The 13,043-nt window shown below is 41.3% G+C and overlaps 1 protein-coding gene across 2 annotated transcripts in view; it reads left to right on the forward strand.

Moving 5' to 3' along the window:
* Positions 1-10,657, forward strand: part of LOC137277970 (cubilin-like) — a 34,704-nt gene extending 24,047 nt beyond the window's left edge. For both annotated transcript variants that reach the window (XM_067809989.1, XM_067809988.1), the window contains exons 16-20: positions 78-230; positions 2,106-2,190; positions 4,907-5,025; positions 5,468-5,614; positions 7,013-10,657. In XM_067809989.1, coding sequence (XP_067666090.1) covers positions 78-230; positions 2,106-2,190; positions 4,907-5,025; positions 5,468-5,614; positions 7,013-7,293 — 785 coding nt within the window. In that variant the 3' untranslated portion in view covers positions 7,294-10,657. The remainder of the gene's footprint in view (positions 1-77; positions 231-2,105; positions 2,191-4,906; positions 5,026-5,467; positions 5,615-7,012) is intronic.
* The last annotated feature ends 2,386 nt before the right edge of the window (positions 10,658-13,043 follow it).

Genomic DNA, 13,043 nt, shown 5'->3' on the forward strand with positions numbered 1-13,043 from the left:
AACAGACACTGAACCGAGAATCTTGATCTTGAATTTACGTATACTTCTGATTGACAGGCAATGTATTTATGTTTCAGGAGGAGTAGGTCAGGGATATCGTTCGTGGACATTCTGTGGAAAGGATGACCGCTCATTTATGACCACCACAGAACAACTGTTCATCAATTTTCAAACACACACAAACCTTGGAAAAGGTTTCAAACTTGCTTATCAGAGTTACTACTACAGATGTACGTATTTCTGTCTTACTGCGATTGTAACCTAAGTACTTATTTAAAAATCATGTAGCATTATTAACTTTATTGATGATACTTTCAGGACTTCTTTCCTCGGTAATCAAATTAGATGTCCCAAAGTTCAAGGTCAATTAAGTCCAGAGTGTTAGTCCATTGGGATATTTCAGTCCATTTTCTGAGACGACAAAAACAGATTCATTTTGAAATAAATAGTCACTAAGCTCACTGAGATGAAGCATTTGCTGTAAATATACTGAATCCATTAGAAACGCATCACCCATTCTGATGATATAAGTTTAACTAACGTGAATCCTGAACCCAAGCTTTTCTGTGAATCAACTAACCATGTCACCTGAAAGCATACAAAGTGAGACCAACATGCATGCAGGTGCCGTCACGTGACACATGAGGATCACATAACCACAAAATGTCATGTAGAGCATGAACAGATGACCCAATCGATCCGAAATTCAAAAAGGGTTGGAAGTTGACAATCACGTGTTTTTTTTTGGTCATTAATTCCATTGCTGAATTTGTAATGATGCCTCGATTATCAGCATGAGTTGGTTTAGTTTCACGCCACACTCAACAATATATTCCAGATATAAGGCGGCGGTCTGTAAATAATAGGATCTGGATCAGACAATCCAGTGATCAAACAGCATGAGCATCGATCTGCGCGCTTGGGAACCGATGACATGTGTCAACCAAGTTAGCGAACCTGACCACCTGATCCCGTTAGTCTCGATTATTTGCTGTTGAAAGAAAACAAGAGAGTGAGTTTGCATATTGCTTGATTATCAACCCGTGCAGTGGCCGGACAGTTCAACTGTCAGAAGGTTGACAAGTGTTAGACTCTCCCCGCGTCTTCAACAAACAGGCAGCACACGTGATTGTCATCGTCATCGCAGCGAGCACAGCTTCAACAATCCATGAGAGAACGGGGAGAATCAGTTCTCAAACTGTTAGACATCGTTTACGTGAGAGAGGGTAACGTGCTCGTCGACCTCATGTTGCTCCAATTCTGACACGTAGACATCGTGGGGCACGTTTCGCTTGGCGTAGAATCATCGCAGGTTGACTTGGTCAATAAATGCAGCGCAACTTCATAACGTATTTCATACTTTTTTGAAACAGTTACTTATCACATCGTCCTCTACAAAATTCTTGGATGCCAAAACTCACCTAAGAAATATCCTAATCTAACAGTGATGCGTTTCTAATGGCTTTCAGTATACATTCATGTCAAGCCGCCTATAGCACCGTTATTCGACATAATGAGGTATTCCTCAGAAAGGCCAGAATCCTTAACATGGATTCGAATCTCACATTTACTCGATTTACTCCTTCTTGTATGATCATTGGTGCTCAAAGATTTCACGTGGTAAATGTTTCAGACAACTAAACTTGCTAAACAGAGTTTCCTCGTCCAAGACCTGTACATTTCATAGTAGCCTTTACCATAGGCATTGAAAGGAAAACACTGACACAACACCTCCTTTCTTGATGTTGGCAACGTTGTTTATACTGAGTTATAGTGCCGTGGTGGTAGATAAGGACGAGTCTATCCTTTTCGCAAACACCTGGTGTCATGACAGCTCAGTGCTTCATTCCAATGAATAACTTCAATGGGTATGTCGCCTTTTGTTGGTGATGGAAATTGTTCAAGACTTTTTAAGACGCAATGGTATCTGACTATCTGAGGTTGTAAGGATACTCCTCGGTCTTGCTTCCTGCTGAGTGAGTGCTTGTCGTTATCGTTCAACGAATCCTCGATTATGATCGTTTCTTTCGTAAATTCAATAAATGCAAGATATCATAAAGACTTGATCTGCAGTATACTACATGGATATTTTATTACTTTCCCAGATTGCGGTGCCAGTGTGTCTGAGCTAACAACCGATGATTCCACTTCTACTATCTACTCGCCTGCCTATTCATACCAGTACTTTGAGTAAGTTTAAAGCAATTTGAATCAATGACAACATGAGGTGAGGTTGCTACAGAAAGACTCAATACCACGTAGAAATGTACGTAATTTGCACGTTGATAAACATTTATATCTGGAGACGTTATCAACAGAAAGTCAATCCTAATTACTTGCTGCTGACGGGCGCCCACGTGTGAGGTCATGGAACAAGGCAACCATATTCGGTTGGTGCATCTACAAAGTCGACATCATCCGACCTCGAGGTTCAGCAATGCGTCCATTTAGAATAAACGTCTTGTAAGGCTCAGTGTAAACAGAAGATAAAGTGTCTGAGACGGGGTGGGGCAGTAAACTACTGTAATGAGAGTCTGAAGTCTGGACAGATCCGGTCGTCCTGCAAGAGTCTACAGGCATCTGGGAGAACGTTACCATGTTACCCCGTGTTGTCAGTATGGGGAAGGAAATGATGTCATATCAACTCAGGACTATCGGAATCCGTCATTCTTTATGGCACTTTGACAGAAGCACGATGCGATATCTTTTGTAGTCATGTTCTAGCGTCTGTGCAAATGCATCAACTTAAAGGTACACGATCACGCTGCGCTTCCAAAAAAGTAACATTGCAGTTCGCTCATTAAAACTTTCAGGCCCCAACGAAGCTTCCATATAATTTATTCCGAGAAAATGTGTATCAAGTTCGAATTAAAAAGTTCGAATGAATTTATGCACTCGTCTCTCGCGCACTCTACCGACCGAACTTTTTTTTCAAGCAAACCCCACAAAAAAGTAACATTGCATTTCGCTCATTAAAACTATCAGGCCCCAACGAAGCTTCCATATAATTTATTCCGAGAAAATGCGTATCAAGTTCGAATTAAAAAGTGCGAATGAATTTATGCACTCGACTCTCGCGCACTCTACCGACCGAACTTTTTTTTCAAGCGAACCCCACAGAGTTCCTTGGAACGATCCCTCTTCACGTCTATCGTTGTGATCTGAGGCCGGTTCGGCAGGCAACAGAAACACCGACAGTTTTACATGCAGGGAGCAATGATATCATATACTTCAAGGTGTCCGTCGAAGGTTCAATTATCGATCTCTTATCGATAAGGGGCAGTAATTCTTTTATTGTATCAATAGGAAGCTAGGGTGGGTGCATATGCCCAAATATATATTTTATAGGCCAAAATATTGTCGAAAAAGCGGTGACATTGTGCCTTTAATGTAACAATAGCGCCTGCCCACACGTTGCACGTGGTATAACACACTTAATGAGGTAGCATACATCTGCCGTACGTCGATGGCTGTCCGTTTCTCCAGAACTCTTTCCCACTGACAATGTTTGTTGTATAATGGACAGAGACCTCATAAACGACAGGGATGGTGGGGTAGCCTAGCGGTTAATGCCTAGCAGTTAATGTTAAAGAAGACATTGGTACAACGTATGAAGACCATTTCTGGTGTCCCCGCCGTGATATTGCTAGAAGCGGCGTAAAACCAAACTCACTCATCCACTCAGGACCATAATCAGTCGGTATCGCCTGCTTACTGGCTGACATTTGGAACTACTTCTTTCATCTGGTATCTACAGTGTAGGTCTTAACTGACATTTGGAACTACTTCTTTCATCTGGTGTCTACTTCTTTCATCTGGTGTCTACAATGTGGGTTTTAATCAATGTGAACGGTGCTCACACCCAAAACTGACATTTTACCACAGCCGTTACACCGTTCTCATTCAAGGCAATCGTGGAGATCCGGATTAGAATATTGGTCTTCAGTACCCCATGCACAGTCTGAGACCCGTGAAGGCCCCGGGGTATAATACGCCTTCGGCAACCCATGCTTGCCATAAAAGGCGACTATGCTTGTCGTAAGAGGCGACTAACGGGATCGGGTGGTCAGGCTTGCTACTTGGTTGACACATGCCATCGGTTCCCAATTGCGCAGATCGACGCTCATGCTGCTGATCACTGGATTGTCTGGCCCGGACTCGATTATTTAGAGACCGCCGACATACAGCTGGAATATTGCTGAGTGCGGCGTAAAACTAAACTTAGTCACTTTAAAGGCACTTCGTGCCTTGTTAACGGGTATGAGTTTTGCCAGTTGATTCGTCACGACAAAACACTGGCGAAGCACCAACTATTTTGATATCATTTTCTACATAGTAACAACGGCACTTTCTTCTTGTGTTTACTCTCTTGTATCCGGTTGCTGATAGTGCAAAATGACATAATTATTTTACAATAACATCATTGTGGTATAGTTTGGGTTTTGCATTCTTCCTGAAAAAAAAAACGTGTCCAGCTAAACAATACACATATATTTGAATAAGCGCCATATTGAAACATTGAAATGGGTTTTGTAAAATGGTAAGGCTTTGAAATTGAGACCAAATACAAAATTAACTTGAAATATGTTTCTACTATGAAGAAACACATTCGCCATCCGGATGTTGTTTTCCTTTTTTCTGTATTTAGGAATGTAAACTGATATTTTATGACGTTTGAAAGGACGGGAAATCTCCAGCCTCTGAACCAATGGCGTCTTTGCATAAGATGGCAGTACCTACATGACCGACTGACCCCACACGCTTTTCTTTGTGGTTGTGATTGCCAGTTCCTCATCTCACCTATTATCTCCTGTGTATTCAAGCCTCACCATCTTTAGATTTGAAAGAGTCTCCGTCAATCCATATCTTATAGTTATCATTGCCCGTTGTTCTATTCATGTTTCAGTCAGATGAACTGCAGGTGGCTTCTTACTTCTTCCGAAGACCGGATCAAGCTCATCATCAATATTGTAAACATCAGCAAATCGGAGAACTGTGTTCAGGACTTTCTTGCTGTATACGACGGTGAGAGCAGGGATCTGTGACTGAGAGAGCGTGTGAGTGGGGAGTGAGGGGGAGTGAGAGGGGGAGTGAGGGCGGGCGAGATGGAGTGAATGAGAGTCAGGCAGGGAGTGAGGATTACATCGCTGAATATGACGGTGAGAGCATGGTATTGAATATATTTTGAACATATTCAATGGACCCTAATTTGGAATGACTTCCCGAAGTGTTCGGGGTGGTTTTGGGTACAGTGCTGAAACGACGAGGCTTATAATTAGGACGAGACTCTTTCTTGAACATATGGATGCCTCAAGTTCTGCACAGTGCATTTTGGTGACAAAATACGGACTCGACCATCCCCAAGATGCGATTGTATTCAATTGTATTCGTTGACTTAAAAAGTATACTACACGCCGACTCATGGATGTTATAGCTGTACTTGACTTAATGTTGGATTGTGCTTCAGGGCCTTCCACTAAATATAATCGATTATCAATCGTCTGTGGGTCAAACATCACCAAGACCGTGAGAAGCACTGGAAAGACGCTGTATATCCAATTCGTCTCTGATGGGTACTCCTCAGCGTATGGTTTCAGTTTGGTCTACTCACCTGGTAGGTATATTGTTGACATATGGTTACTGCTGCTGAGTTCATATACTGAGTCAAAAAAGAAACTTCACAAAATGTAATTTTTTAAAATAATGAATAATTTTTCTCTGATGATACATCTATGTATCCAAAATGGGATCCCTATCTTTCGACTCTAGAAAAACGTAGGCAAAATCCGCTCAAACCCATCTATTCGTCGTGCAAATGACGATAGTGCCAAATCAGGTTTTGCACGTGCAGTCGATAACGTGATCTTCGCATCGAAGTTTTCTTCATTTGCTCGTGTTTACATTGGCCTCAAGAATTGAAAAAACGCTTTTAAACCACTGTAACGGTACTTGAAATGCCACGGTTGTCAAATGTGCGACGTGAACGTGCCGTTGGCATGTTGCAAGCGGGAAGTTCAGTTACTGACGTCACAAGAGCAATGTGACGCAGCCGCCGTACTGTGTATGACTTGCGAGGTTGTCTGCAACAAACTGGCACCATTTCTGATCGACCAAGGTCGGGTCGTCCACGTGTGACGTCACGAGCAGACGACCCTCAAACCGTGTAACGTCATCTGCGCGACAGGTTTCTGCTGGCTACACGAACCATGGCTGAGATGTTTAGAGGTCGACTGTCCTCACAGACCATTCGAAATCGGTTGCGGGCTGCCAGTCTCCATTCTAAACGTCCATATTGTCACTTGACATTCTGTATACCCATGTTTCGGAACGGCGGTGTAGCCTAATGGAACTGATTCTGGCACTGTCATGAAAATATAACAATTTAAACATCTTACCATCTCTTGTTCTTTTATAGTGCCCTGAAGATAGAATGTGAAGTTTCTTTTTTGACTATATGATTTAGTTGCGTTGAAGATCCTCGATAGAATTTATCATCGGTAACCCATCCTTACCGGGTTGCAGACTTGACTGACACATGTCATCGTATCCTAGCTGCATAGAGCGATGATCATGTTGTTTGGTCCAAAGTCGATTATATAGCTGGAAATATTTTTCGCAGATGTTTTGGAAGGTGGACCTCCTAGAAATAGTTTGCATTTGATTTGGCATTTAATCATGGGCAACATAAGATGTCAATAAAACAATTATGAATGCTACCGTCGCAATATGACATAATCCTGGTCATAAAACGGGTCTTCAGCAACCTTTGCTTGTCGTAAGAGGATCGGGTGGTCAGGTTTGTAGACATGTTTAATGGCGCACTCAGCAGTATTCCAGCTATATGGAGCCGGTCTGACCACCCAATCCCTTTAGTCGCCACTTACGACAAGCACGGGTTACCAAAGGCCAATTTTCACAATATTTAAAGGTCAGGTTAGAAGGATGTTTTGGTGGTAAATGTTTACAGAAGCGAGTATTCATCCGCTGCAATATGATGGTGTTATGATTTCAGCTTCAGAAAACATCGACTTAAAAGACCCATCGCCTGACCCCCTGATCATCGGCCTCATCGTTCTTTTCATCATCGTCGGCATCGCTATAATCCTCGGTTTCTGTTACTGGCTAAGGCGAAAAAATCTCAAGTCCAAGAGCACTTCCGCGGAAGAAAACTCTATGACAGTTACTTCATCACATGTTGTTGCGTCAAACCCAACGTATGCGAATGTTACAGCTCCTCCGTCATACACAGAGGCTACAGGTAATGGACTGGACCAAAATAAACACGGCATCTGAGAACGCAACTGCTACGCAGGAAGAATCATCCGATCTGCGTGCCACTTCAAAAAATTAGACCATGCGTTTTCTTCCTGAAACAGTCATGCCATGTATTCGTGGGTCATACAGAATTCTAATACAGCTCAGTATGTGACACGAGTTCTGATTGGGCAGAGCTATCTCCATTCGTAACTACTCGTCTCTTCCCGTGACCTGCAAGAAGACTCGTACCCCTCTTGTACGCCATTATTGCCAAGAATCGTGGCAAACCAATCAAATCGCGCGTAGTAAAACGCATTTCAAAACATGAAAATGGCGGAGCCGTTGAACTTTGAAACTTCGCTAAACTATACCAAGCACAATTTAAACATAAACTTTGAGCTAAAGGATGAAGAACTTTCAACAGTGAAACATATCTGCAAAGAGAATGACCGCATTGCTGTTTTGCCCACGGGATTTAGGATCTTCTTAAAGCCATGTTTGGGAATTCAGAGTTGTCATTTCTTGATCATGGTACTAGAGTGTTTTCATCTCCATGCCCGTTTGCGCTTAGACAGGACCCAGTCGTAAACATGGTCACGAGACGGGTACGAGACGCCATCCGGCTTGCCGGAATGACACGAGTAGTTACGAAGCTATCTCCGACCGTATTATTAGCATATACGGTCGCAATCTGAAAACCGATTCACCAAACGCTGTTTTTCAGGGCATTGCCATTTGCAGAAGCCTTAGGTCAATTTACTCTGCTGTCCCGGTAAAATGGATGGAATTTGCGTTATAAAAGACAAAACAGTTTCATAAATTTAATTGTAAGTTCAAACAACTCACAACGGGAGTTATTGCGGCGCGTGACGTCACGTCAAAGAGAACTGGTAATGGCGCGACGTTAAGGAATCACCGGGCCATTATCATTTGCAGCGGTCCGATTATTTCTGATAGCTTGAGGACGTTTTCTTGATAATTCCATCCATTTTACCTATTACACCATGACTTACTAATCAGATTGTCAGATTTAGTCAGTGTGCACATTAAACGTGTAAAAGTTCCGAAAGGGAACTACTTATCTGGAGACTGTTTAAGTTCAATGAGTGACATGATTAACCTTTGACCTAGAATACCTTTAACCTGGTTTAAATAATTAATTTCTTTCACGAAAAACAGCCTTAAACGAGTTTTGACGAACGGTGAACGGTGTTTGACGAATGGTGAACGTATAGCGGTAGTTACACAGCCGCACATTTAACGCTACACAGTACAGCTATATCTTAGATGTCGTTCCCCAGAATACTACAAGATCATATATAGGATGGCAAAATATTTCCCTTGATGTTTTTCCCCATTATGTTCCTGAGGTCTGCTTTTCATCTAGCTATAAGGAAAGATCTATATTTTCACTGAACCTTCGCCATAACACGAACTGTATGTGTCAGGTAGTACCCAGGTCTACGACTGATCATTCAAGAGTGTCTACGGCCTGGTCACAGAACAATAAGTCTCTCAACATGACGCTTGTTCCCATGTGCTCGCATGAGATTACTCTACTTGAATATTTGTGTCCAAATTACAGCTGCTGAACATATAAGATCAAACACCCACTTCCATACTAACACACATAATTTTATACTTTCTGGCCATTTAACAGAATATCGAAATGTTAATCAAACAATTTTGGCATCTTTTTATGAAACGATTGATCATTAAACAGCTTACACAGTTATTCGTCCCCAACATATTATCCACATCCATTGTACAATGTACATTTTAGAGTACCTAGCGTCAGTTTTGTCTTTCATTGAATGTATCCGTTGAGCAGTATTTCTATCTATTACCTATGTGAAAAGGGGAACACGGGGTGGTATTTTTCCAAAGGGAGGTTTCCACCTATTGGTGAACGTCGACTGGTTGCTTCAGAAAATTATCAGCCAATCACACGCGTAGGTATATAGGGATTCCCCACATCGCGGGTTACCTTACAGAGAAACTGAAGTTTTCATTTAAGCGTTTTATTATCTTGAGACCTATATACCGATCCAGTCGGTATATACCGATCCTTTCGCTTTGACAGACACAGACACGACAGTGTCTCATTATTTATTTCAGGAACTCACAGGGACGTAGATATCATGATATTAAAGAGCCTTACGGGTAAATGTTGCCACAAAGGTTGGACAAGCCCTCAATAGTATCTGAAATATATATAGCTTAGCAACACATCTGACTTACACGAAAACATGGCTTGCTCCGTGCTTGACTTCAACACGATGTTGTAAACTGATTACCTATATTCATGACGTATAGAACTAAAACTGAATTTGTAACATGCAGCCAGGATACCAGCACCGTCTGCTGCTTTCCATAAAGCAAGATACTCAGAAAAGTTGATGTGGTGCTCTCCTCTAACATTTAAGACATATTTAGTGACGTGGGGTAAGCAAAGCAAGCCCTTATGTCTTGGAGAAAGATCGTACACTACCCACTTTGTTTGCCCCATTTGAACATGAATATTTTACTTCGCTTTCACTTTGGAACGTGGGAGTCCGAAGAACTTATAATTAATATGTATATCATAGGAAAAAACCCAGAAGACCTAACCTGCACTCCCACAACTTGATAAATGATGTTGTGTCTTTACCTCATGGCGTTTATACATGTCCATGGAAGAATATCCCAGTGCGTAAGCATTCTCTCAATCAACATGCAATGTAAACGGACACCACATCGGCATATATACTCCCTTGTACTTTCAAAGCATCCCCTGTATTTATATTTGTTCTTTGACGATCAGTGTTAAATACATAAAAATTAAAAATGTAAAGAAAAGTCACCCCAAGCACATTCACACATTCACATCAACTAGAAGCTTTTGACATCAAGTTAGATTCTGCAGGAGAATATATTCAGCCATGTTCTGGAGGGTCAAGTTAAAAGAACTACATATGCATACATGCACGCACGCAAGCACGCGCGCTCGCCCGCACACACACACGCATAGTGCAGCATATGGCAAAAAGGTTTTCATAAGAAGCTCTTTTTCTGTAAAATTCAGTATATCTGGAGTTATTAAAGTGTCTATTTGGTCTGGTAGTAGTATTTAACCTCATTTTGGAAATGTTTATGTTTGGTAGGTACTTTTACATTTTGCGTTATCATATAACAAGCTTTAGTTATAGGTTAAAAAGAATGTATATAATATTTTTTTAAATGAACAAGGTTTTCAGCCGATACCAGTGATCATGATCTCTGACATGTAAAACCAGAAACTTTCTGCTTGGTACCTGCTACAGATTCAAGGGAATCGATGACGTATGGGAACTAGTCCTGTCAATGTTCCATAGATTTACTGTAGTTTGTCAAATTGTAAATAAAACTGACGTAATTTAAATTTTTGTTGTTGTTGTTGTTGTTGCTGTTGTTGTTGTTCAATGTCTAATCACCCTGTTTGAGAGTCTGGAGAAATCCTTGAGTTAACTTTGGATTTATAGAATTGTATAGAAATTGGATTTTGAGAAACCCAAAACACGGATAGGGCAGCTAAAAAGCCTCATGAGGACAAGATGGGATTCGAGTACTGGCACCCACCGGGTCGCAGATATGTACAGACACTATAGCTGCTTTAAAGACTGAACCCCTCAAGACCCCAAATTTGATAAGGACGCACTCTTAAATCAAATGTTTTGAGGGTCCACAGATCATATTCGTGGTAAATATGGGGTTCAAAAACATGTAACAGTAGTACTTCCATGGAACCCACTTCCATTTTTCCGTGTTCAAATTTGAAACTTGCTACGTTCAAAAGACACACCTTTGTGTTCAATGCATTATGTTTCAGTTACAGTATGGGTTACAGCAGTTCAAGGATCATTTCGAAATATGACGGTGCCATCTTCTTGGGGTTAGATTTGATCTTCAACAACTCATGTTTGTCATAAGAGGCGACTCACGGCATATGATTGTCAGGCTCCCAGAATTGCTCGATGCATGTCATCGTATGTTACGTGCGACTATCTTTGCTCATGATACGTGTCACTGGATTGTCAGGTGCCAGGTGACGTTATCTTACTGAACATATATATGCTGCATAACGTATATTTCGAAATGAAGCGTTAATACGCTGTTTGAGTAGCAAAGACATTCATCATTGTTAATACGTTAATAGTTCCATACAAATCCGCCAGTTTCACCTCGTGAATTTCAAATTTTGACGTCTGCTTAATTGTGAAAAGAATAATTATTCCGCTGCTAGTTTTTCGCTTTTAAACCTACCCACTATTGCTTCTAGACTAACGCTTAGTCACTTAATATATATAATTTTGAAAGTAACAAATACGTGTACTCCCATTTATATTCAAAAGGAGCCCCAGTGAAATGAACCTAAGAAAATCTGGACTTGCTTCATTTGGGGCTTGGGAATTGCAGGGTAGGATAAGGCAGTAGGGACAATAATGTTGTTCAAGGACTTTGACACAAAGAACATTGCTTGCTGTCATTTGGTGTCAATACCAACACTGCATGTAGTCCTACCATTTCCGCAGAAATGGACAATGCACAGTATGTCAACTCACCATGACGTCATTATCACGTCATTCGAGAAAAGTACAAACAATGATCTACCATCCCTCGAATACAACTGGCATAATAAATCTGATTGGTCACCCCAAGCATCTAGTTCATGGGAAATGCGCAGACTTACCTGCTTAGCACCTAACGACAACGACCCGTGAAGGCCTCTGGGTAGAATAGGCCTTCAGCAAACATGCTTGTCATAAAAGGCGACTATGTTTGTCGTAAGAGGCAACTAACGGGAAAGGGTGGTCAGGCTCGCTGACTTGGTTGACACATGTCATCGGTTCCCAATTGCGCAGATCGATGCTCATGTTGTTGATCACTGGATTGTCTGGTCCAGACTCGATTATTTACAGACCGCCGCCATATAGCTGGAATATTGCTGAGTGCGGCGTAAAACTAAACTCACTCACTCACTCACCCTAACGACAACATGATAATGTGGCATTTGACTGTAATTCATAACCAATGTTATGGTAATGATCTGTGTTGACCCTCTCGCCTATCTACTGGGTCAGTGGGTACACGAACAACACCTTGGAATCGCGAACACATTGAAAATGATACCGATAACATAAGTCTGATATATAACTTAATTAAACTGATCTTCATGTACATGGATGTCAATTTCTGAAGCTATCATGGGCCCTTGAGCTTCCATTGACCCAGAATTTTCAGTGAACCATAAATATTGTACATAGTCATTTCCAATAGATTAAAGGGGGACAAACATAGGAAAATCGACTCGTGTTGTTTAAATCACCTCTCCATATATGGAAGACGTAAATATGCGTAAAAGTAAATTGTCATCATCATTTCGCATTAATCACGTTCACACATGGCACGAACTTCAACATCTGTCTCCAAAACAGGAAATGGCATTAGACTGTAACATATTCTTTCAAACATGCATCAAGGTCTCGATCTCCGTCTCTGAGATACAGTGTACTGCAAGGAGGGTCTAAGGTTTAGAGGATAGCTGAGTACTATTGTAGGAGCCATAACACCCGTCTTTTTAAAGATCATCACCAGAAGAGACCTCGAATGTCACCACGCTGACGGAAACTCAAGACAATGTTAGTCCTTTTATTCTAGAAAATGAATAGTACACTTCGCTGTTCCATAGAGTTATAACAAGATAGAATGAAAATTCATAAACAAATGAGGGTATGAAAAGTCCATATAATGAGATGGATCGTTTACGA

The sequence above is a fragment of the Haliotis asinina genome, chromosome 3 (assembly GCF_037392515.1).
Source record: "Haliotis asinina isolate JCU_RB_2024 chromosome 3, JCU_Hal_asi_v2, whole genome shotgun sequence".
Lineage (NCBI taxonomy): Eukaryota > Metazoa > Mollusca > Gastropoda > Lepetellida > Haliotidae > Haliotis > Haliotis asinina.